Source organism: Pezoporus flaviventris, unplaced genomic scaffold (assembly GCF_033815535.1).
Source record: "Pezoporus flaviventris isolate CSIRO_AGI_PZ_B2104156 unplaced genomic scaffold, CSIRO_AGI_Pfla_v1 ptg000005l, whole genome shotgun sequence".
In the NCBI taxonomy this organism is placed as follows: domain Eukaryota; kingdom Metazoa; phylum Chordata; class Aves; order Psittaciformes; family Psittacidae; genus Pezoporus; species Pezoporus flaviventris.
Window position 1 is genome coordinate 21379472 of NW_026892553.1, and position 25507 is coordinate 21404978.

At 47.8% G+C, this 25507-nt stretch overlaps 2 protein-coding genes across 8 annotated transcripts in view; one reads left to right on the top strand and one right to left on the bottom strand.

Annotated features, from left to right (window-relative positions):
• The window catches only part of TEX11 (testis expressed 11), a 28063-nt gene extending 14310 nt beyond the window's left edge, over positions 1 to 13753 (bottom strand). The window contains exons 1-12 of one of the 6 annotated variants that reach the window (XM_061446297.1): positions 12685 to 13753; positions 11472 to 11551; positions 10950 to 11030; positions 10749 to 10868; positions 9485 to 9565; positions 6948 to 7033; positions 5925 to 6047; positions 5465 to 5522; positions 4545 to 4640; positions 3002 to 3083; positions 1225 to 1303; positions 590 to 741 (exon numbers count right to left, since the gene is read on the bottom strand). In XM_061446297.1, the coding sequence (XP_061302281.1) occupies positions 590 to 741; positions 1225 to 1303; positions 3002 to 3083; positions 4545 to 4640; positions 5465 to 5522; positions 5925 to 6047; positions 6948 to 7033; positions 9485 to 9565; positions 10749 to 10868; positions 10950 to 11030 (958 nt within the window). In that variant the 5' untranslated portion in view covers positions 11472 to 11551; positions 12685 to 13753. The remainder of the gene's footprint in view (positions 1 to 589; positions 742 to 1224; positions 1304 to 3001; positions 3084 to 4544; positions 4641 to 5464; positions 5523 to 5924; positions 6048 to 6947; positions 7034 to 9484; positions 9566 to 10748; positions 10869 to 10949; positions 11031 to 11471; positions 11552 to 12684) is intronic. The other 5 variants (XM_061446299.1, XM_061446302.1, XM_061446298.1 and 2 more) reach the window with 5 other exon arrangements.
• A 1225-nt stretch (positions 13754 to 14978) lies between these two features.
• Positions 14979 to 17564, top strand: LOC133265606 (nuclear cap-binding protein subunit 2). Of its 2 annotated transcripts, none has more exons than XM_061446313.1 (4): positions 14979 to 15119; positions 15245 to 15461; positions 15986 to 16134; positions 16817 to 17564. In XM_061446313.1, the coding sequence occupies exons 1-4, from the start codon at positions 14991 to 14993 to the stop codon at positions 16913 to 16915; spliced, it is 594 nt and encodes a 197-aa protein (XP_061302297.1). In that variant the 5' UTR covers positions 14979 to 14990; the 3' UTR covers positions 16916 to 17564. The 2 variants fall into 2 exon arrangements, with proteins under 2 accessions (XP_061302297.1, XP_061302298.1); XM_061446314.1 differs by having other exon boundaries at positions 15245 to 15426; positions 15996 to 16134.
• The last annotated feature ends 7943 nt before the right edge of the window (positions 17565 to 25507 follow it).

Consider the following 25507-nt stretch of genomic DNA (forward strand, 5'->3'; position numbering starts at 1 on the left):
ATCAAAGAAACAAAACAAAACCACAAACAAACAAACAAACAAAAACCAAACCCACACCAATACAGTGGGTCAGAGAAAACTGTTCTCATGCTTGAACAGTGCAAATGTAGCTCTTGCGCCTCCCTGGCGCAATAACATATGTTATATAAAATATGGTCTGATTTCCAGCAGATCTGACAGTCAAAAAATATTACAGTGTTACAGGTGCAAGAGACCTGAAAAAGAGACTGTTATTTAGGTGCTTAAAGAAGGATATGCAACATGGTTTAATACTGACAGAAATACATTGGGCTGAAGGGCCAAAGTATTAACATTACACAGAACTCTGATAAATATTTCTAATCCCACATGTATCAGTCACACACAGTCTACACTAAGAAGGAACAAGTGAATTTAAGACTGAGCTTTACCATGACTGTCCTTCATGATGGAAGTGGAGAACTGCCATAGAGAAGAAACATAAGGGAAAACAGACACAAATAGGAAGAAAGACGAGAATAAGCCAAAATAAAAGTGAAAATCAGAATTCAAGACTTTGGTCAACTAAATCCAGCTTTCAGTAAACAGCAGCAAAAAGATGGATACAGACCTATAATAATTTCTTCAATCTTCTGCTTAGCAAGCAGCTCTCTCTTACTCTGCAACAGGAACTCGATGTGGAGCAGGGTAATTCTTCCATGGTTAGGTGAAGATTCAAATTGTTCAGAAACAGACTTCAGAAAGTCAAAACCAACTGATTCCCTATTCACACAGATGCAGTTTTAAGAGGTTGCACAAGAAGAGCTGTTAATTTTCTATTCTGAAGAGTAACATATTCACACCATACAGCATGTTTCTCATTAACACTACTGGCAATCACACAGACAGAGTTAAGGTCTGAATTTACTGCAGTTCATCTATTTAGTTCTGACTTCATATCAGCACATGCTTGTTTCACAGTATTCATGAGAGTTTACTCCTCACAATGAAAGAGTACGAATTTACTGCAATATGGAAGCATATCCATAAGCAATCATGATGGAGCATTCAACAGCATGAAATGTCAACCCCAAGTTGTTTTGCAGGAACTTGCTCACCCTTACACTGTTTTCCAGTTATTCTAGGGCTCCTTCTGTGAGGTTTTATTTAAAAAAAGCATCAATGTATAACAGATGTTCTTTGCTTATCAAAGAACATCATGAAGCCCAAATATTGTGTTCACCCCACTTGGTGATGCTCTCATACCTTCCATGCTCCAGCAGCAGTTTGGCAGTATTCAGACAAAAGTCTAAAGACATCTCATGGTGCAGAAATTCTGCAACAGCTAGATAGAACAGAGCAACAGAGATTACTTATCAACCTGGACACTTACCTGCTCAACTTACCATTTACCTCTTACAACCTCTTTGGAATAAAACCCCCAATGTAATAGTTCTAAAACCAAAGGAAGATTAAAATGTGTCTCTAGTGCTTTGAGTTTCCTTTCACTGTACAGTTCTTGTAGTACTACAGAAAGGTGACAGACTGAGAGCCCAGGAATTCTGTCCCTGTGACTCTTTGAACAGGAACAGCAGAGGCATTAGTAGCACAAACTTTTGCCTCAAGCTGCTTTCCATCAAAATGACTCATCCTTACCCAGCAGGAACCACTTAAGACTGAAGTCAGTGCTCACACTGCAATGGGAACTACTTAAGCCTAATGCCTTTAGCATCAGCTGTCAAATTGACTGGTGCTGATAAGCAGGTATCAGTTTTAGACCACTCAGATACAGCTTAAAAATTGCTGGACCGTGCTGCATGGTTAATAACAAGATTTAGACATTTGTGGCTTGGATGAGATCAGAGAAGGAACACACAGGACATGACTGTAAGAGCTCTTGTTAAAGGAGGCACTTCTAAGGCACCTGTGTACAAATGCTCAATATAAGGTTTTAGACAAATGCCTAAAACTTGGCAGGAGCCTTCACTCAAGAGACAGAGAAGCTGCAGTGCACAGGCTGACACCCTCCTGCCAGCCACACAAGACAGCTCATTAGTGAATGTGCTGCAAAACTGACTGAGTCTTAGGGGTACTAACATAAGGTGAGCGCGCTGTGATAGACAGTACCATGGCTTCACAATTCAAATGGCACAACAGAAGCCAACTGTTGCAGTGGTAAGTTTTGAAAAACTGTCCACTGGAAAGCTTGCTGAAATTCCCCAGGAGCAATGTGAAATGGAATTCACAGTCCTGCTGGCCTGGCAGCATCCAAACCATTCCGCTCTCTGCAAGAAACTCCTCATCTCATCCTACATTTATTTCTCATAGGATTCATTATGCATCTGATGCTTTCCAACCATACAGAGCCTCTCTTCCTTAAGATTTCATTACTTATGGAAATAAATTTCTCCTTTCTATATTAAAGTCCCTCCAAAAACTTTCTTCTCTCATGCCTATGGAAAAATCAGTTCTCTTCAAATGGCAAGTTTGAGGGATAAGGAGAAAAGAGCTTATTTGCCCTAGGTAAATTAAACTGGTAATGTGGGTTTATAACAAGACGCTGCTGAGCACTTCATCTCTCTTAGCCAAAATCTGCAAAATCACACACACAGCGTAGCAGTGCTTCACAAGCCTTTCTTCCATGCTGTCTGTGTGAGAAACAATCTACCTTCACCCTTCCTGAGTAACCTGTGGCCTATGTCTAAAATAAGCCATACCTTTACATTGCTGTATTTTCACTGTCTTCGTTCTAAGAGGCTTCAAAGTCTTCCCTCTTCCCTATTTCCAGCAGATCAGTTTAAACCCCAACAATAATAAAACAATGCTTAATTCAAACTTACATTAGCACCTGGATAAATCCTCTGTGAACACTGACTACTAGGTCTCACACTCCAAAACCAGAGCAATATTTAGCTAATGAAGATTCCTCTAAAACACAGCAGAAAGGGATATATTTTTTTGTCTTTTCTATTTACAGCTGGAGCTATTTCTTGGCCCTGGCACAGTACAACCTTCATATGAAGCCTATACAGAGCCACGATACCTGAGTTGATATCTTCATCTGATGCTCCACTTTTAAGAAGGATTTTCACTTTCAAGAAGAACCCTGCTGGATGCAAATCCTCCTGCACAACGATAAACAACACGTTACTTGCACAGCTGGTTGTAGAATACAGATCCCATGAGAGTCCAGCACATTCCTAATCCACACAAGTATCAGGAAATCACAGAAATTCCGCTGTATCCTTTTTCTGGTTTAATAACGGAAACAATAGGCACGCAACTGGTAATATTTTCTTCTTAAATGCAATGTGCATCTGTATTATTTATTGTTATACTGTTAAAAGACTACAAGGGCAATGAAAGCAAGAGATACGTGATTCCCATTTTGCTGTTGCCCATTTCCAGTACTTTTAAATAGAAGCTGAACAATACTGAATCATAGAAACATTTCCTGCTTTTCTATGTGTGAACTGGCTGGATTAGTCTGGAATTAGCATAAGCAAGATTCAAAGTAGCTTATAATAATACAGAACTTAGGAAAGAACAACAACGGGCGCAAATGGATATAACGAAGCCTGTATGCTACAGTTCTCCTTGAAACACTGCACATTTCAGACTCTAGAATAAAACTTTTCTCCTAGTTTTCCATACCCTCATACAGTATCAAAGCACACATTAGCAAAAATGCTTATAAAAACACTTCCACCTCAAAAGGTTTTGCAAAAAAGTACAGTAAAACCTGCAGATGGCTCAGGTACTACAGTAGTGTTATTTGAATGATTAAAATACATTGTCGTTTACCCTGATCTCATGAGCACATGCATCATCATCTCTGTGAAAGTTTTAACAGCATGTAGAAAACTGAAATTGAGCTTTCATTTAAAACAGGATTTTGTACTTCAAACTAGTTTTGCATGAAAGAAATCGTGGAAATTGTAAAATGGCCAAAGACAAGCTCAAAACTTTTAAGTTACTCTAACCTGAGGAGATAGAAGCATAAAATTAATTCAAGTCTTTACATGGGAAACAGAATCTGTGCAAGAGCAAGAAACCCCACTGCACAGACTGCTTAGATATATATGAACTTTCTTCAGGATAGCTGGTATATTTACACAGCTCATTTGTCAGGTTCCAGAAGAAACACAGTCATGTTAGTAAGGTGCAACAGCTAACTGAGTTGTTTAAAATAAGACTGATGTAGTAGCATGGCTACCCAGCTTTCAAAACTGAACACTGTTTGGCACTTAAACATTTGTATAGATAAGGCGGGGACTCAAAATGTAGAGTTCAAAACCGTTGTTTTGGGTTATAATATGCCAGAGAAATTTTAGTCATATCATTGTCAAAGGACCTCACAATTAATATAAGGCACCAAGACAGCTCTACATCTACATGCAAAGAAGTATTTCTCTAAAAGCTGGGAGTGCCAAAACATACTTATGAGTATGAAAACCAAACACAAAGCAAATACACGTCCATCTGATGTCAAAGACAACACACCATTCATGTGGTCTATATTATTGTGTTGATAAATGCTTCAGTTTTAACTATTACACACTATAAATACAACAACACATCACTACCTGATTTGCCAAGCTCACAGCTTTCAATGCCTTGTCAAGATACAGATTGCAATCCCACTCGAAATAGGCTGTAGCCAACAACCGCAGCACTTTAGCCTGGAAAGAAAAACAAACTGGAAGTTTAAATGCCATGTGAAGAGAGAAAAAAATACAGCCGTGCATGAACATACAGATGGATACAAGACTTAAAAGATAAGATCATGAAAAATAAAAGTTCTTTGAGTCAAAAGAATGCCTGTCTGGCATCAGACATATCAGATGATTGCTCAGTTCTGAAGTGCATCCAATCTTCAGCACTGCAACTCACACAGGACATGAATCAACTAGAGTTCAGAGGAGAACAGAAGGGTAGCAGGGAAAATCAGAGGTCTGGAAAAACAGAGTGAAAGAAGAAATTGGAGGAACAAGAGGACAAACTTCACTGAGATGAAAACAAATAAACAAACACCACCATCACAAAGATATATGTGATAATTGCCTTCAAATAAGTGATTTATATAAAGAGGAAGAGATTAAAATCTTCTCCATATCCACTGTGGGTAGTAAAAGGAGTAGTAAGGCTTATGAATGTGGCAGACAAACATCTATCAGAAATGACACTGATGTAACTGATGATGCCTTGAAAGAAGAGAGGAAAGGGAAGAAGAAAGGGCTGTTCAGGCTCTACTTCAGCCTTACTCTCTACAGTTTAATTTCTGTGAAAAAATAGATTCAAATGTGATTTAAGGGCACCCATCAGTGGCTGAACTCTCAGACTGACACTCACAGCAACTGAACTTGCAACTCTGCCAGGCTTCCTAGCAGACAGTACTAAAGAGGCCAAAGGATCACTGGTCAGGTTTGGCACAGTAGAGGCCAATGATACAGTGCAGTCAGGGTAACAAAATCCTGCTACTGGTAAAAAGCAACTTCTCTCTTACCTGCATTTCTTTGCCAAGAGAATATTTTATGTCCATCTTCCCAATGTCATAGCTCTGGCTATCAATGGTAAGCAAAAGTTAGGATTAAACGAGAGGACAGAGAGAAATTCAGCCAGTCTTCTGACATGCGCAACATTCTTGTCTTTTCCCACTTCTTAACCAGTCAGAAGTCACAGAAATCATGCAAACTGATCTCAGTACTCACTGGAGAACAGAAAATTTTGTGTTCTTTCTAAATCCTCACATTAAAAATTGTACTCGATCACCTTCTCCAGCCTCTGCACCACCTTCTGCAACATGTGGTCAAATGTTTCAGTAGGCTTTATCAGTTTTAACTATAGGGGGCTTGAAGAAGCAAGTGTTCTCAATCTCACTTGACACATAATACGGGCATACACAAAATTATACATGACCTGCTCTCAAGATCACAGCAAATCAATAGCAGAGACAGAAACAGAACCTGGAGTTATGATTCCCCACTCTTTGCCTGGAAGTTAAATGACAGCACAAAGGACCACCTGGGAGAAAACACACTGGTAATTCCACAAAAGCAGATTCGATGGAAAATGCTGCGAATGAAGAACTGATAGAAAGAAAAACCACTAACTGGGATTTGTTTCCTAATTCAATATATGCTCAGTACAGGAAAGTCGGAGCCCACTAGATGGAGCCACAGCTCTTTCTCCAGATAATTAACTTTCAGCCTGGAAAGGTTATTTCCTCCTCAAATTCTGCCATCAGCACCACAAGAACGAAACAGAATCTCCACAGCATCAGCTTTCTAAGCATTTCTACAAATGCTCTTCGACAACATACGTGACCATAACGATTCTGAATGCGCTCTGCTGCCATTCATTTTCTCTGACTATTTGAAAGAAAAAGAACAGGAAGAAATAAAAACAAATTTTCTGAGCTGAGGCTGTGGCCGTAACATGAGGATACTCCTCCCCATACCCTACTTTTTTAATTCCTTAGTAGTACCTCATTACTTACTTGGATCCTACCCAAACCACCTCTAATTACTCCTTTTCACCTTGATGTTTCATCAGTCAAGGACTTACTCTCAATGAAGCACCTCCTTTATGAGAAATTCAAATGTTATTTAAAACAAATCCATTTTTAACCATTCTAAATAATTTGTCCTCTCTTTTCCAAAGTTTTCAAAACCCTTTACTACCATTTATGAATGGCACAAGAACTGGGAACAGCCTCTTCTCTTTGAAAGAAGTGTGAGGGAGAGAATTGACGAGAACCATGGGAAGACAGCTTTCGTTCTAATGACATGAAAATAAGTGTGGACAGCAGATATAAATGTTAGGCACCAGAATAAGACAGTCACTAAGTACCTGCTCAGCTCATTTGTTTCAGGTAAAAACTTGTATTCTCACATTTTTAGTTAAACCTCTACTTCTCCCTTGCCCCTTCCCTTCCCCTGACTTTTTTATGACTCAAAAGCAGGATTTTGTTTGCCTCCTCACATTACCTGAGCCAGAAGGAGCTCTGTTCATACCTCTTCAGTTCATAGCTTTCCACTCCAAAATTGTAACAGAGGATTGACAAGTAACAGGTCTGTAATGAAAGACTCCTCTTTCTATAATGTTCTCATAGAAACATCATGAGAGCTCTTTAAAATGCACTTTACTTCAAAGATATATCCAGTTACCACTTCTGACCTTATACAAGGGGATACTGAACATGACTAAAACAATCATAATTGTGTGGGAAAGTGAAGCATCAGTAACCAGTCCAGAACATGCAAACCAGCAGGATTCCTGAAGCACGTAAGGTAGAACAGTTCCTCAAGAAACCATGCTGAAGGCACTAGAGCTGTAAACCAAACAACAGATGTTAAAACTTGAGAGGGGGAAACTGGAATATTGCAACTTCATTTTTTTAAATGACAAAAGCAGCTTTCTAGAGGTCAGTGTTGTACTTCCCCCATGGAAGGCTCCTTCCCAGCAGGTCTCTTTGGGGTTAAAAAAACCTCATCCACATTTCAAGTTTTAGGAGAAAACTGGTTTTGAATGCTTGTCTATTCAGAGCACTGTACTTAATCAGTCAGCCCTGACAATGCCTGTTCATAACAACTTGTCTTTCCTCCAAAATGATCTGCAGCTGTCATATGTTGTCCAAAGAGACAGAAAATACATTTTATAATGCTAACAGGCTGCCATTATTTACATCCATTTTGCCTCCGCAGTAACTTGCTTTTCTGAGTATAAATGATGCTTCTTGCAAGTGACTCCAGATTTCAAATCCTCAGGCAAGAATGAGAGGTAGCACAGCATCTTGCTTCAAATTTGTTGTTTATCTCGATTCAATCCAGAGACAAAAGCACAGGTGCAGATGCATGAACCAAACCCCCATCGCTCTCAGATGTGAAACCCTTATTTTCATTAGTTCATTTGTGAACATTCTCTTTCCAGAGCAGAAAGGTCTATGTACTGAGAGGGTTCCATGCAATAATGCTGTAGGCATACTGTGGCATATCCCAGACACTTACCTGCATGCTTGGAAAAGAAGTATTTCAAATGATAATTAAAATCCTATTTCAGTGAATGACTGTGTTCCAGGTGTCAAGCCTAACACTAAATATCCCCAGAAACTTGGCACCTCTCTGAACAACAAGTGTTTGGAACAATTCTGGCATTTCACCTACAGGGCAAGAGGTCCCGGTTACGTTCCATAGATCACTGATGACCCACAAGCTGCAAGTCCTCTCCAGCTGCTCGGTGGTACCATAACACAACCACCTCCTTGCGATACTCTGCAAGGGCTCTCTGGTACAACAGGAGCCTAGAAGGGCCAAGGACTGAGGGCTACCTAGTGCTCAAAAAGGTTCAGAGTCACTCAGCCATCACCAGCTCTTCCTTCCTCCTCACTGTTTAAATACCACTCCTTAAGCCAGAAGTAAACTGTATCGCTCATGATCAGAAACCCTCTCCTTGTCTGCCATCAGTGCTCCTGGTTTGTGAGGAGCATTCATCATGAGAAGTTTAATATTATTTAATATTATTTAATGGAGGAGTTAAAGCAGAAAGCATTAATTTAAACTGAAATGATACAAAGATGCAGTGAGCTCTGCTTTGCTCTTGTGATTCAAACCAAAGCTGGACCCTGCAACTGCCTCAGTGCACTGAACAGCACCTGCAGATCACACAAAAAGAAAACCCAGCCCAATTTAAAAGTGGTTGGAGTTGAATCGATTAAAACCCAATTAAACTCCAACCAGATTTCCTGTATTTCCCTTTCAGAATCCAGGTCTACTCTTTATATTTTATTACCTATACCACAGAGACAGGAACAAAATGCTTCCTAAATACTGGGAAAATATTTAAGCAAGCAAATGAAAATGCATGTGGGGAAGTTTATTCTGATATAAACATACTAGTCTTTTATCTTTACCAACAAAGAACTCGTCTGTGTATGCCTGAGTTTATTTCTCTGGACATTGTTCTGTGACATAAGAACTACAAAACCCCTCAGTTTAGTGGCGTGGGAAGCCTCCATTCATAGCTCTACAGCTTCATGAAGATGAAGATTAGTACTGAGAGCAGTGACAGGCTTGCATATCAAAAACTCAGTGACTCAGCTCTTCGCTTGCCCCATCTGTCTCCAGACAAAAGTTCATGTGGGTACAAGTAAGGAAGATGAATGTAAGATCAAGCTGTAAAATGCAGCTGGTTCTGTACAAGAGTAGGTGACACATTCAATTTAGGCATCATTTTACCCTGCCTGCTGATTTGTCTTCTCTCATTCTTTAGGAAGAGTTTATCATTCTAGTTTGAATTATAAACTATGAGGAACAACAGCAACCAAAAAAAAAATAACTTTGAAGAAAAAAAAAGTGCTGGCTTCATGCAAAATTTTCAGTAAGAAAGTTCAAATAAGCAACCAATCACAGAAGAGAGAACACAGTTCAGGGTACTTTCCAGAATGCTATATGTTGTTCTTGAACATAGAGAGAGGAAAGCAGACTTGCCAAGTTTGGAGTGATAAAGAAGAGATTATTTCACTTACCTCTTTTGGCAAATTCATCAACATATCTTTGCAGCGCTGCACACACATCACTGCTTTCTGAAAATCCCCTTGAGCAACTCCCTAAGAAAGCAGTAGAGCATGCTAACAAACTGTACTGAGCAACACGCTTTAAAATCCACTAAAATAATGATTCTCTAAAAGAGGACTTGGGTTTTTCACATTCAGTAAGGCCAAGTTTGGGATTAGATATCTGTCCTTACAGTAATTCTGTTTATTTCTATATATTGCCAGATGATAAAAACATCCAGAAAAACACAGCAGCGCCTAGGTAGTGTGGAAAGGCCAGATGCAGGGAAGAATTAGAATCATACAATCACAGAATCCTAGACTGGTTTGGGTTGAAGGGACCTTAAAGCTCCTCCAGCTCCAAACCCTGCCACGGGCAGGGACACCTTCCACTAGAGCAGCTTGCTCCAAGCCCCTGTGTCCAACCTGGCCTTGAGCACTGCCAGGGATGGGGCAGCCACAGCTTCTCTGGGCACCCTGTGCCAGCGCCTCAGCACCCTCAAGGAAGAGTTTCTCCTTAGTACCTAATCTTCATCTCCCCTGTTCTTCCCAATGTTAAGGTGTTACAACAGTTCACCAAACCTTAAACCACCTCTCCAATAATTTAAGGTTCCCTTTTGCCTCCATGATCAAATTAAAAATTCTGGCCACTGCTTTGGCTGCTTAAGGAAGCTCTTCAGAATTTTGAGACAGTCCTCCTGGATACTGAGGTCAGTGCCATGACCAGCAAATGCAGGTAACTATGATTTCTATTTACACTCTTATGTCTGCAATACTCTGTACCATTGATAAAATACTCAGAAACTTCAGTCAGGCACAACACCTCGCTGTGATGAGTGTCCAAAGGGACTTGCCTTGCTGTGCACATGCTATGTGAATGCAGTCTGGGGGACCCTGGCTCTACACCAGCCCTATACCCCTTCTTCAGCCAAGCACAGGACACCTCTGGAACTGACTTATTTCTGATTCAGAAAGGCAGCTGTTTGCTTTCTAACAGCCATGTTAGCCAAATCAGAGAGCAACAAATCTGAACTAGCAGAAATGACTGCAATAAACAAGTGAAATTAAAAACCATTACATGATTGCAACACTGGATGCAAACACGAGATCTGCTATCTTACATCTAAGTGAAGGAAACATATCCCTCAGCAAGTCCTCAGTGCCAAGTATTCATACATCTCGGAGTTTCCCTCTATACCCCTAGTGACTTATAAGGAAAATTGGGAAGAACACATACTGATTCAGCCTGATAAGAAAGTACTTTGAAGAGGTGCTTCTCCACATCAGCTTTGTGCACATGAATATCTGCTTCACCATCGCTCCCCTCAAGTAACTTCGTATACAGTTTTTCTATACTCTAGAAAACAAAGTGCAGCATCACCCATGGAACCTACAAAGAGATGTGTTTATAAGAAATCAAAATTGGAAAAGAACTTACATTCATGGCAATCTCCAGAAACTCATCAGCAAGATCAGGCTTTCCAATATCTATCCATCCTTTTCCAGTTTTCATAGACATCTGAAGGAGAAAATTATATGTGCTTTGTGAAAGTAGTCACTTTCAGGAACAACTTTCAAGGCAATGTTAGATCTCATCTCGCTGATACACATATCTGAAAGTAAGAGAGGGCTGTTTCACCTCTCCACTTTCTGACAAGCACTTCTCATGCCTGAATGAAGTCCTGAACTTAGATGCAGCATAAGACATGGTGTCCTATTAGACAGTAAGATACTGAAATAAATGAATGTGCTGCTCATGTAACATTTTTCCATATGACAAAGCTGTAATGCCAACTGCACTGGCTCAGCAAGGTATCCCTGTGATAACACAGGTTCTCCTTTCAGTGTGTTTATTCCCCAGAAGCTCATTTCACTCCCCTTCCAAAGCAACCCAAACAGGGTTTGAAGGTTTCCCTTGGGGATCAGCTGTACTTCCCTGCTCACCCATCACTGGCCTTACCAAAATCTGTCTTCGGATAGTTGCCTCTGGAGGATCACTGCCTTCACAAAGGCACACCAACCTGCAGGCAACAAACCGTACTGCAAGAAAACAGGCAGACATTCCTGAGTTCACTGTTCCTTTGGGGTTTTTGTCCTTCAGAAAGTCAGGCCCTCTGTAGCTGAGAGACTGTTTGCTACTTTAAATTACAAGAGAGAAAATCTGAAAGCTTCAGGACTCAAAGCAGTCTGACTTTTAGCCAAGTTGCTTAAAACAGCTTTTCAGGCAGTAAGGAAAACAAACATATTCTCAGAATCACCTATTAGACACTTTAGAGAGAGTTTAAGTTAAATACACGATATTAAAAGACTTAATTACATTGCAGGTGCTTACAGTAACATGTCTTGAGAGTCTCAAAATAGCCTTCAGCAAGACAGGGAAATGAAGTTTAATAATCTACATTTTCAAAGAAAAAATATTTCCAGGCCTTCCTTATACATCAGCAGTGGAAAAGACATCACTTAACGTATTTAAAAAAAGCCTCTCCCTGGCCCTTCAGCTGTGATAGAAGATCTGAGAATACTACACTCTACAATTACTACTTATTTTGGGTAAACTTACCCTTTGCCTTTACCTGATAAAATGTATATAATGCAGATTATGCCTAATTTTGACTATAATCCCTCAAGACAAAATTGCAGGCCAGATGCTGCAATCCCGCAGAGCCACATAAAGAACAGGAAAAGACCAAAAGCTCACTTCTGCTTCCCCCCAGCCCTCCTCCAAGTAAATCCACCAGCTGTGTACCTGGCTAAGGCAGGGAAGTAGAGGATTTAGTTTTTCTGTATGATGAGATAGTTATACTAAATAAACAATTTCATTTGATGTAAATTAAGTGACCAACGGTCTAAAATTTATATGTTTTTTCCATAAATTTTTAGATTAAAACCATAGCATCAGAAGGCAAATTACAGCTTCCTTTGGTCACATCACGTCTTTACTGATGCTGGCATGGAAAGGGGGAATAAGAAGACCAGCACTGAACCTCTGTTGCAAGACGACTATTACATGGGGATGTTTCTTCCTAAACTGTTTACTCAAGGCCAGCTGTGTATTTTCCTCTGTCTACACCCTATCTGCAAAGATCCAAACAGGTCTACAACACCGCAAAGAGTTTCCTTTTCATGCTACAGCACACAAAACAGACTGAGGAAAGTATGGAACACATACATACGTTTAGCTCTTTGCTCATCATTGACAACAGAACCCGTGTGTTTGGTCACAGCCCAGTTCCACAGGCTTATTGCACCCTCTTCAACCTGAGTAGGAGAATTCCATTAGATTCCATTTTGTCCTGGATTTGGGTCACATGGAAATCTACTACTGGCAAAGGAGCCCTCTTTCTTGTGTATCACATAATGACCTGCCCATATGTTTGTGCAACTCCCTTTTACATTGGAGTCAAAGGTGTGAGTTTCCCATGAAACTGTTCTATGATCCCACAGGGAGATCTGAGACAGTGACCTGAAAACAGGCATGCTAAACAGACCACACAGCATTCCTTCAGCTAAAAGTATGGATCATTATTTTCCATAGGTCCGTCATGAAGGAGAACCCTAAGCAGCTGGCAGGAAGCACATGCTCTTCTCACAGGGATATTCCATCAGATCCATCCAGTCTTTTATGAAAGGCTATTTCACAGCAAAACATGACCTATCCATCTGGGACCAATTTTCTCACCAACATTCACAGACACAAAACGTGTGCAATAGCACATCACCAAACCCAACTGATTCACTGGCAGCTTTCAGGATACATCATGGGCATTTTGAACAAGCTTGAAAAGCTCGGAGGTTTTGGAAAAGAGCTCCAGGCATTGCATTGGGATGTGCAGTACAGCTTCACCTCTTTTGCCTATCAAAAAAGAAAACTAAGTAGTTTAATTATTTTAAATACCTCCATCAGGAAACTTAGCAAAGAACAAAGGCTACTGACTATATACTCTTGTTAAAAAGATGATTCAGTCTTACATCAAGGCAACAAGCTCCTTTAAAAACCCACCTTGAAGGGTTGCATTTCCATCACTTCTAATCCTTGTCTGTGTGGCAGATCTTGACTACAAATATGCTCTAACTAGGAGTCTTTTCATGGCCCCTTTAATTGAAGGGATCAGATTACAAATGAATGCTTTCTCCTTTCTTTCAAACTGACAGCCCAACTGATTCAGTAGGAATTGAAGGTCACCAGTTTTATGCCCCTGTATTTCTTTACAGACTGCACCAAGAATTACTTTCTGTTTATTGAACTTGCAAGCCTGTCCTGCTCCTGTCACAAACACACAACTTTTAAAATCCGGCTTGCTTTGACAGTAATTGCTCCGAGTTAAATCTCTTTCCAAAATACAATTATGGAGGAAAAGGTTGGGCAATATCCCACCAGCCTTGTTTTTATTTCAGAACTATGTACTGCTCTTTTAGAGAAAAACCTTCTGAAGCTGACATTTACTGTTTTATAAGCACTCCTCTAGAAGAAACAAGTAACAGAACCCCAGACCGATTTTGTGTTGGAAGGGGCCTTACATCTCATCCAGCTCCAACCCCTGCCACGGGCAGGGCCCCCTTCCACTAAAGCAGCTTGCTCCAAGCCCCTGTGTTCAACCTGGCCTCGAACGCCGCCAGGGATGGGGCAGCCTCTTCCTCAAGCACCCACTATTGATATGGGAATCCACGCACAGGGTGAGCAAGACCTCTCCCCTCATCCAGTACCAACGCCTCAGGGCACAGCGCTCCCTGCTTGTGTTTGGACTTGAAATTACAACCAGACACTACTAGAAAAGTGGAGTAACAAAACCGCTCAACATCACCACGGTACCAGTAACGCCTCTCGTCATTATGCACTTTCACACCTACGATGAACATGGTGCCTGCACAACACTTTCCACTTTATTTCGGCCTTCCAAGCTCTCGGGTTGAAGAGATGCAAACCCCGTTCTGTTCACTTTTCCGCAGCGCTGAAGCCACGGGTTCAACCGGGCCGCAGAGGCAGAGCCCCCGGCCACCAACCTGGGCGAGCGCTGCCGCGGGCGGGCCGGGAGTCCGCGGCTCCAGCTCAGCCGCTCCCCCGGCCTGCTCAGGGGCGCTCCTCGCCGCCTGGAACAACTCCTCGGTGAGGGCGGCGATGCGGGCCGGCGCCTCCTCCCTCAGCAGCTCCCGCACCAGCCCTTGAACACAGGACGGGAGCGGGGAGGCGAGGGAGGGCCCAGCGCGGGCGGCGGGGCCCGCGGGCCCGCCCTCGGTACCTGCCGGGGCCGCCAGCCGCACCCCCGCCATGGCCCCGCGCGCCCCACACCGGCAGCCGCCGCTGCGGGAAAGGCGCGGGGCATGCCGGGACGGGCTCAGCGGCCGCGCCGAAACCGCGCTTCCGACGGCTCCGCGCGCCCATTGGCTGCGCGCCGCTACCGCCCCGCCTCCCCGCCCCGAGCGACGGGCGCTGGGGCCAATCGGGCTGCGTGGCGGCGGCGCGGGTGGTGCGGTGGTCGCGATGGCGGCGGGGGGAGAGGGCTCGAGGAGCGGGCGCAGCGCCGTTTCGGGGCTGCTGAGCACCACGCTGAGCGGGCTCAACAGCGACTCCTACTGCGAGATCAGCCAGTACCGCGACCAGCACTTCCGGGTGCGCCCGCCGCGGGGCCGGGGCGGGGGGGCGGCGGGGCTGGGGAAAGGCCGTGCAGCGAGCGGGGGTGACCGGCGGGGCCTGGCGCCGTGCTCACCGCTCTGCGCCCTCCCCTCCGCCCTCAGGGCAGCCGGCAGCTGCAGGAGAAGTCCCTGAAGGTCTCCTCTACGCTGTATGTGGGTAACCTGTCCTTCTACACCACCGAGGAGCAGATCCACGAGCTCTTCGCCAAGTGCGGAGACGTCAAGAGGATTGTGATGGGGCTGGACAAGATCAAGAAAACCCCCTGTGGCTTCTGCTTTGTGGAGTATCCTTTGCGGTTCCCTGCCGCAGACAGCCCGTGTGCGTGGTTGCCACCTCGGGTTCCTCCCTGAGCTCTTGCCTGGCCAGGGCAGGTGTTCACTTTCTCACCTTAACTTTAGACCTGAGCGACGTAGCAGGGTAAGCCATGGCAGCATTCCCAGGCAGAGGGTGCACGCTTGTACAAGTCATACCCTGAACTGTCTTTGCTCTCCAGTGAGGCCTGCCCCTCGTGTTCAAACTCAGTCAAGTTTCACAGAGTATAAGAGACATTTTACAGGTTTCTTGCCCTTAGCAAAGCTTTAACACGTTTGTTTCATCTACTTTAGAAATAAGCGATCCTAAGCTACTTCTTGTCTGTGCAGGTACTAGCATTCACGTTCAGAATCCTGGCCAAGTGGGAGCTATTTTTAGCTTGGGCTTATATGAATACAGTATTTGATCCCATAGAGAAGAGCAGTTTGAGAAGGAAGAGCTGGAAGGCACGAGTTTTCTGCCTCTCAGATAAAATAGTTTCCTTTTATTATCCTTGTACCCAACGAAAGAGTGCTTATTTCTCCTTATAGTATGCTCCAGGTACTACACAAGAGCAGATGCTGAGAATGCCATGCGCTTTGTCAACGGCACACGACTGGACGACCGCATCATTCGAACTGACTGGGATGCAGGGTTTAAGGAAGGGCGACAGTATGGAAGAGGAAAGACTGGAGGACAGGTAAAGGCAATCCCAGTTCATACCTTGAACTTGATCCCCCTCAGAGTGTGCTAGTTTTGTGTCATGCAGAAGAGTGTGTAGGCTGTAAAGACCTGACGATGAACTTTAGCCACTCCCAGGTTGTTTCAGTAACTGATGCCTGGTGTTAAAAGCTAGCGATGGAACTTAAGGGCATTTCTTTGTAGGACTCCAAACTTCCTGCAATGCAAGCAGAATGGCACCTACATTCAAGCTAGCATTCTTAAAATTATGTAGATTTGCATGGAGAGGGACAGTGCAGCTACCAGGCTAATATCATCATCCAGTGGGCTGCCCCAGTGCAGAAGTGAGATTCCTTTGCAGGTTTGGAGAAAAAAATATCCTCAGTGTAGGGGAGAAAATATCCTGGAAGCCATGCTTGGCAATCCAGAAAGCAGGATCACAAAGCTGAATAAAAATATTTTGCGATTTTGGTTGCTGCTTGTCCAAATTAAAGACCTCAGCCATCAGATATATCCTCACCATTTTCATCACAATTACCACCTTTTTATAGATTATTTGAAGAGATTTCAAATGAATCAGAGTACTTCTAACCTGAACTTTAGTTCTCCACCAGCTGAGCAAGGAGGGGGTGATGATCCTGAAGCCTAGCAGGAGACAGGCAGTGCACGATGCTAATACCTGTGTTCCTGCTGTGCCCCAGGTGCGAGATGAGTACCGGACAGACTACGATGTTGGAAGAGGTGGCTTTGGCAAGATCGTTCAGATGCAGAAGGCGAGTCATCAGCCTGCAGTCTATTAGTTGCCTCATGGATCCTAGCTCATAGAGGGCTTTGTCCTTCCAGAGCTAGCCCTGTTCTCAGATTTTGGATTGGGGTAGGGAGCGAGATCCAAGTTCCAGCAAAAGGTGACCCTCCTTAGTCTGTGGATGTACGTGTATTCGTTCCCCCTTCCTTCTGGGCTAGAGAGGATGTTCTGTGCTGGTACAGGACAACAAGGGGAAAAAATGGAGGATTCTGGGTGAGAAGAAATGCAGCATGTCCCACACACCTTGTGCTAGGGTAGTCTTCACATTGCAGCTCAGCATGTGGCTTCCTTCCAGCTGTGACTGCAGCCATGCTTTCTCTCATATGAAACTTAAAAGCTTACCACCATCAGAGCTCTCCAGGTGCCTGGGCACCTTCTACAGGTAGATAAGAGATTGGGGTTTCTAATTTACAACCTCACCTGCTTACAAAGCAGTATTGCTCTTTGGCTGAGAGAAGTGGAACAAGGTATTATCATCCTCTTGGAGGTGCTTGTCTGCACATTTAGCCCCTGGGTTGGTCAGGGCCTGCAGAGCATTTATCTTTGTGATGCCCAGAGTGCTGTGTGGCTTTTCAGATCCTCAGTGTTCGTTGTGATTTTGTTAAAAGTGGCTTGTAATGTTTTAAATAAACAGTTGGAATGTATCTGGCTGAGATGGAGTTAATTCAACCCCTAGCAGCCCTCATAGTGCTGGGCTTTGTACTACTAACTAGGTGTTGACAGCACACCAGTGTTTTGGCTGCTGCTGCTGAGTGCTCCCCAGCATCAAGGCCATACATCCAACATTCCTCCATCACCAGAAGGCTGGGGCTGGGCAAGATCTTGGGAGGGGACAGGGTCAGGACAACTGACCCCAACTGACAAAAGGGAATAAATTCTTCCCTGTGAGGGTGCTGAGGCGCTGGCACAGGGTGCCCAGAGAAGCTGTGGCTGCCCCATCCCTGGCAGTGTTCAAGGCCAGGTTGGACACAGGGGCTTGGAGCAAGCTGCTCTAGTGGAAGGGGTCCCTGCCCGTGGCAGGGGTTGGAGCTGGAGGAGCTTTAAGGTCCCTTCCAAAAGAAACCAGTCTGTGGTTCTATGATACTCCATGCCATATGACATCTGCTCAGCAGGGAAAGCTAAGAGAAAGGAGGAGAGGAGGGATATTCATTGTTACTATGTTTGTCTTCTGGAGCAACTACTATGCTTGCTGAAGCCCTATTTCCTGAGAATTGTCTGGACGTCACCTGATGATGGGAAATAAAGAATAAATCTCCTGTTTTCCTTTGCTTCTGCACACAGCCTTGTTTCTGCTTTATTAAACTGCCTTTACCTTGATCCACAAGTTCTTTTCCATCTTAATTTCTTCCCGTCTGTCCTGGGAGCAGAGGGGAGCAGCTTGGTGGGCATCTGGTGAGCAGCCCAGGGCAGCCCACTGCTGTCCTTTTTGGTGCCTAACGTGAGGCCTGAGGCAAGGGCAGTTCTGTACCCCATGGGCTATAGCTGCAGCAGTTACTCAGGAGCAAGCCTCTGTGCGGCTCACCAAGTTTGTTGACGGCTGACTTGGGAACGTGTTGGTACAAACATGGCTCTGTGCTTTGCCCTGGCACTGGTGCCTTCCTGTGTGGAAAGGATGAGGGAATACATCTGCCTCTTCCTACCTGGGATTCATGTGGGTGGTTTTATTACACAGGCTCCTGGAGTCCTTGCTCACCCTTACATAAGCTGTTTGATACCACTAACACGCTACAGGGTTTGTGGAATCTGGTCATCCTTGGGTGAGGCAATACTGGAGCGTGCGTGCCCTGAGGTGGCTGGTCTCTGGGTGCAGGGCATGCAGAAGGGTTTGGGCAGGTACCACCTCTCACAGCCTGGGACTTCATAACTGAACAGGCAAGTAACCCTGGCAAGCTGCTGGGCCAGCTGACAGGAGGGTGCCTTGCCTACCCCTGTGAAACCAGTGTCTCCTAGCACTGTACTGGGGCTTGGCCTGTGCCTCCTGAGCCACTGTTCAGTACTGTCAGAGAACCATGCTTAAGACAGGGACCCAAACCACCTCTGAGCATCCTGACAGACTGGGGTGCAAACTGTATCGGAGAACATGATAGTAGAGATTGGGACCCAAACTGCACCTGAGGACACCAGGGTCGAGATAGGGGCCCAAACAACAAGTTTGTCCCAGTAGTGGAAAAAGACAGTGGACAAGGAGGGCAACAGGCCCATATCATCAGTAAGAGAGGAGGAAGAAGAGGAAGGGTTTGACCAAGCAGCTCGTCCTTCAGACAGGAAACTGGAGAAAGAAGTGGGGGAATTCAGACAAGAAGCAGAATCTGCCTGGTCTCTGACCTCACCAGAACCTTGAGATGTGGAGAGATTACAGCTGCCAGAGGGGTGAGTAGATTCCTGCCTGTCACCAGGAGCTGTTTGTGAAGTGCATGGCTGCTCTGAGGAAGGCAAGTCCTTACTTTTCACACCAGCAGGTTCTAGAACTTTCCCTGTCCTATCTCCTGTTCCACAATCAGAGGAGTGTTTAAAGCAAACCAAGGGCCCAGTGTGCGCTTCAGAGAGCAAGAAACCAGGAGCTCCCTTCCCTGTGTTTCTGATGGGCTTTCCTCCCCTTTTCAGAACAACGTGACCTAAGAACCTGTTCTTTGGGTCCAAAGAGTGGACCAGAGGAGATGAAAACCTGCCTGAGCTGTTGCCAAAGCTGGGCAGGTAACTCCACTGGGGAAGTGAAATCCTGCCTGTGCACTGGGGTTGTGTTATGCAGATAATTGCAGCTGCTCCCTGCCCAGTAACATGTAATCATGATTTTTCAGGCATTATCTCATCCAAGACAATAGAAACAGTTGCACACCCATCTGCAGCCCAGGCACATAACTCAGTTCAGTTTAGCACTCTCCTTACCCCCAGGTCTTGATAACTGTATTCACATTTAGGTTGTTGAAATGTCTCTTACCTGTTCTAGCAGTCAGGCTGCAGAGCCCAGACAACTGTCACAGCCTTTGAGGGAGCTGCATGTTCGGTCGTCAGGAGGTTGAAGCAATGACAGCGCTGAGAAGAGCCCTGCTCCTGAGGTAGAGGTGGAGTGAAAGGAGCAGGACATTGACAAGAGCAAAATCTACCAGCAGTCATCTGTCCAGCCTGGCAAAGCAGCATCAGCACGAGGTCCCCTGTGGAGAATGTGAATTACAGAGGGAATACTTGCCTGGGCAAACAGCAGGGAAACAGGAAAAATAAAGAGGAGAGGTCCCAGCCATGAAACTCTTGGATTAGCAAAGGAGTCTCTTGTGTTTGCTGTAGGGAAAAGTAAGGCAAGCTTCAGTTTGCTCCTGGAAGAGCCTGGTGTGGCCTGTTGGACACATCAGTCCTATGTATCTGACAGAACATGGAGGAACCTGTTGAGGCGGGTGCCTGGGCTGGTTTATGACTGCAGGAGGCATCTGTCCCCGGTTTTGTGAGATGCTGTGATTTCAGCTTTACACAGATCTTGTTCCACTCACTTCAGTCTGGAGGAAGAGTGTCTCCTTCAGCAAGTCCCAAACCAGGGCTAGCAATCTGTGCACTGTTCCTCTTTCAACATAACCTTTGCAAAGAGATTTGTGCTGACTTTTATTCAAATACATGTATTTGCCGAAAAGAATCCACCTCAAATACTATATCTACAGCAAATGTCAGGATCCCTTCCTCCTCCTATGGTAATCCCAGGCAGAACCAAAGAGAGATGAGAAAGCTCACAAGTCAGTAGCTGCTTGCAGCTCTCTGTGCTGCCATGGGTAGGTACCCCCATGGGCTGAAAGGTGTCCTTGCCAAGAGCATTCCCAAGGATCCTGGCCCAGCTCCTGTCCGGGGCTCACCCTGTGCCTTGGAGACTCAGGCTCCAGGGCTGCCTTCCAGCCACCTTTCACCAGCACACAAAGGTCCTGTTATGAGAGAAACCCCTTTGTCCTCACATTGCTTGGGCAGTGCCAAGCCAACAGACTGAGACCTGGTGAGACCCAAGAGAAACAGGGTGCAGCTCAGCAGCAAGCACATGGCTGCCTCTCCAAGGCACGCTGGAAGCAGAGCCCTCATTTCCCTGGACAGCAGCCATGCTCTTTCTGTAATGAGCTGAATTCACGCCAGCACCAATCAAAGGAGCTTAACCCACCCTTCAGGCTTCCTGGGGGATCAGGAACTGGACTCCAGTGAGTTTCTGCTGGATCCCTTGTGATCTGCGACATAATTCCCCCGAGACAGAGAATTTAATCAAGCGGAGCAGGTTGGCCAGGAAACGATGCTCCTCCTCAGGCTCCTCAGCCACAGTTTCTCTCAGGGACACCACACTCAAAGCCACCTGACTGGGGCAGGCTGCCTCAGCAGCTGTCAGAATCCACTGATCCAGGAAGAGCACACTTTAGAGGAACAGCAGCATGATCATCATGGTGCTCTCCAGCCACCCGTGCCCTTAGAAGACCCAGATCACCTTCCTCTCCCACTGGTGTCATACAGGATCCCACCCTTTGCCATGCACCCCGGAGCCAGGCCCACCATGCTTGACATCACAGTGCTTGGGAGATGAGTTGGGCTGCCTTGTCCTGCCCCCACAGAAGGAGCAGACCAGCTCACGTGGCTGGGCACTGTCAACCCTGTGAAATTAATCATAGAACCCCAGCCTGGTTTGGGTTGAAGGGACCTTAAAACTCCTCCAGCTCCACCCCTGCGACGGGCAGGGACACCTTCCACTGGAGCAGCTTGCTCAGAGTCCTCTTCCCAGCCATCTCCTCCCCTGCCAGAGCCACCATCAGCTCCATGTGCCGTGCTGGGGTGGCTGCACAGCTCCAAAGGGTGTTGTGGTCCAAGCTGACTGAGCTGGGGCCTCTCACCCAGCCTGTGGCACCCGCATGCCCTGCACCCGAGGCATCTCCATCCTCCCCATCCCTGCTGCACCATGACCCTTCCTCTTGCACTCCCCATGCCGCCTTCACTGTCTCCTCTCCACACTGCTCGTCCCCGCGGTGGGGAGGGTGCGGGTGGGATACACTGCGAGAGGGACTCGGAGCCCTGAGGGGCGCGGGCGCTGGGCACAGGCACGTTGTCATCGCCGTCACCGCAGCGGTGCCAGCCCTGGGCCGGGCTGGGACAGACCCTGCCCTTCGGCTGGGGGCAGGAGCGGGAGCTGGGCCCCCGGTGGCAGCCCTGGGGAGGCAGGAGAGGAGAGGCGGGCAGCAGGGCACGGAGCCAGGCCTGCAGAGGCAAAGCGAGGGGAGCATGAAGGGGTGATGGGGAGCTGCCATCTGCGGCGGCGTGGGCTGGGAGCATGATCAGGCACACGCAGCCTCCTGCCAGCGCCCGGTGCCAGCAGCGGGGTCACGGTGAGCTGAGGGGTTGGGACCTGCCCGGAGATGGTGAGTAAGGAGCGATAGGAATCTCCCCAGCACCGCTTTGATCTCGCGGGGCTCCCCCGGGCAGGCAGGGCCTGCAGCACAACAGAGCACTGAGCGCTTCGCCCTGTCGCACCAAGGACCCCGGCTGCCCCTGGGGCATTCCCTGCATGCTGGGGCTTGGGCCCTGCTGATGGATACATCCCACTGCAAAGCTCTGCTCCCCTGGCTGGTCACCCGTGGGGAGGAGGATCTGAGGGTACCTGCTCACCGGTCCGCAGGGAAGAAAGCAGCTCTTTAACTCCTCAGCGTGGAGCAGCAGCCTGAATTCCCAGAGGGAGCGCTGTGTCCACGGCTTGGGCAGCCCCAGCCAGCAGCGCTTCAGCTCCCCTGTAAACCAGGGCAGGTGGCAAAAGGGAGATCAGGAATCAAGCCTGGCTCCCAGGGGAGCCTCTCAAGCGGCACCACAGCCAGGAGGAAAGCGCAGGAGCAGGCGCCAGCCCTGCCTGTGCTCCTGCCCGTGCCCGCTCTGCACAGCGGGCAGCAGAGGCAGAGGCGCAGGCAGAACAGCTCCAGGCTTGCCTGGCTCCCTGCAGGGCTCCCCTGGGAGGCTGAGCGCGGGCAGCAGGCAGAGCACAGCCTCTGCTCCGGATCTGGGTGGAAGTTCCCCTGGTGATGGGCAAACCGCAGGCAGCTGTGTGCAGGCATGGAGAGCAGGCTCTGCTGATTGCTGCCTTGCCTCAGCACCGGGAATGGCCCCTTCCACAGTGCCACTGGAGGGGAAAACTCACCCTGCAGCCCCAGCATCCAAGATCCTTCATCCGGAACACGCTTCCCTTCTGGCCCCTCTCTGCACGGGAGAGCCCCGGGTGCTACTGGCACCTCGCAGGCCACCCGCAGGCTGGTGCAGCGGCAGCGGGAGCGGGTGCTCCCTTGTGCCAATGTGCTTGGGCTGAGCTGGGTGCCATTCACCGCCTGCTGCTGTGCTGGGATGCCCCATCCCTGGCAGTGCTCAAGGCCAGGTTGGACACAGAGGCTTGGAGCAAGCTGCTCAAGTGGAAGGTGTCCCTGCCTGTGGCAGGGGGTGGAACTGGATGAACTTTATTGTCCCCTCCCATCCAAACCAGTCTGGGATTCTATGATTCCATATACCATAACGCCAGTGGGGCCAGGAAAGGCAGAGGTGCTGCCTGGTGAAGGATGTGGGATGCAGTAGGCAGGGGGGGACAGGGTCCCTCCAGAATGGGGCTGGGGCAGCCCCCCAGGCAGGGAGCTGGTGGTGGACAGGGCTGCTGCCCACGGCAGGATGGCACCAACTCACTGCACTGCATTGCAGCAGCACGGTGCCAGGGGGCTGCTCCCCTGCTTGACTGCTGGGGGGGGGACCTGGGCTTCCAGCACCTTGGCCATGTTCAGAGCTCTGCCAGTCCCAGTAGGTGCCCAGGTTGGGACCGGTGCTCAGTGGGATGGTCTGGAGCCATACATGGGCATGCCCGGGGCACAGACCCACACATGGCCATAGGCACAGCTGTGCACACGTGCACGGGGACCCAGACACAGACGCATGGGGGCTGCAGCAGTGCCAAGCCGGGGCAAGGGCTGCAGCCCTGTCATGGGCAATTTGACCGCTGGGCTTGCACAGCAGCACCCAAAGCTGGGTCCAGGGTTACAGGGGGACTATGGGCTCATGAGCTGCCCAGACAGGAGATCCCCACCCCGCAGGATGGTGGGACCAGGGCTGCATACGGCGTGGGCATGAGCAGGGAGGTGGAGGGCCTGCCAGGAGCCAGTGCCAGAGCCCGCAGCGCTCGAGGGCTGCAGGCTGAGGCCCTGGCAGGGCACCCTGAGCCACAGCCCCTTCTGCTGCGGGCACAGGCGCAGGGCAGGCTCAGCTCCAGCCCCAGGGACAGGCAGAGCCAATGGCGCGAGGCCCGCACCGCTGACCGTGCGGTGACCCTGCTGGCGAACAGGGAGCTGCCAGAGCCACGCACCATCCATCTGCCCTGAATTAGTCTGGTTTGCAAAATCATCCGTCAGGGCTGACTTAGACCAGAGCAGAACTGAGGAATTATCATCTCCCACGCCTGCAGCCCAGCTCCTGGCACGCTTCCTTGGCATTCCTCTGCCATTGCTGGAGCCTCCAGGGGATATGCCCAAGACCTTCACTGCCACCACTTCCCTGGGAGCTAGTGACACAGTGGTGACCATCCCTGTGCCAGGTGTCCTTGCACAGTGGTGCCGGCAGCACTGAGTTCAGCTCTTCTGGAGCACTGCTGCATGGTTCCCTGTCCCAGCGACAGGGTCTGGGCAGGGAGCTGACCCAGCACCACAATCCCCACTCTGCAGTGGCACCAGCTCAGCACCCAGCCTGGCAGCAAGTGAGGTCCTGCCCAGGGGTTTGCCACGACGGGGCTTTAACACAGGAGGCAGCAGGACCAAGAGCCAAGCACTTAAAAAAACATTTAGTTTAATAGGTATAAAAGTCAATATTAAAGTATCAGCTCTACAGAGGCATATGAGTTTGGACACCGGTATGGCTACACTGTGGACATCTTCACACACACCCGAGCTGGGCGCTCACAGCAAGCAGCACTGCCAGGCAGCACGGGGCTCAGCATGGACAGCACCAGCCCTGACTGGTCCAAAGCCCACCCCAGGGAGCGTGGCGGCAGGGCGGGTGAACAGGGCATGGCACAGCAGCTTGCACGGGCAGCAGGCGGGATGGGGAGCACTCGCTGCAGGACCAGGGCCCGCTCTGGGAGCTCTGCTCGGGCTGCCCTGGCGGTGGCCAGCGTAGGCACCAGACAGAGCCGGTGAGAGGGGAGGCTGCAGCGCGGAGCTCAGGGTGCAGGAAGTGCCTGCACTGCTCTCCTGAGGGGAGGGTGCACAATGGGCAGGGCTGCACTCGGTGCTCCCCGGTGCAGGTCCTCCTGCAGCAGGGGCTGAGCTGCGGGATGCTACTAATAGACTGCAAGATGTCAGGGAAGCTGAGAGGAAGCAGCACTGCTTGCTCCAGGCCCAAACTGCAGGGGCCTCAAGCGTCCATTGTAGCTCATGCAGGAAAGAAGGAGGCCGTTAACCCAGGAAGCTGGGAGATAGTAACAAAAAAAAACAACAAAAAAAAGCAGGAAGAGGACAGTTAAAAGCAAGGGGCTTCCCTTTAAATCTGATGTCCTCACCAAGAACCGCTTTGCAGTTCTGCAGGGGGCTGACGAGGAAACACCCTCGCAGCATGAGCAACCGGC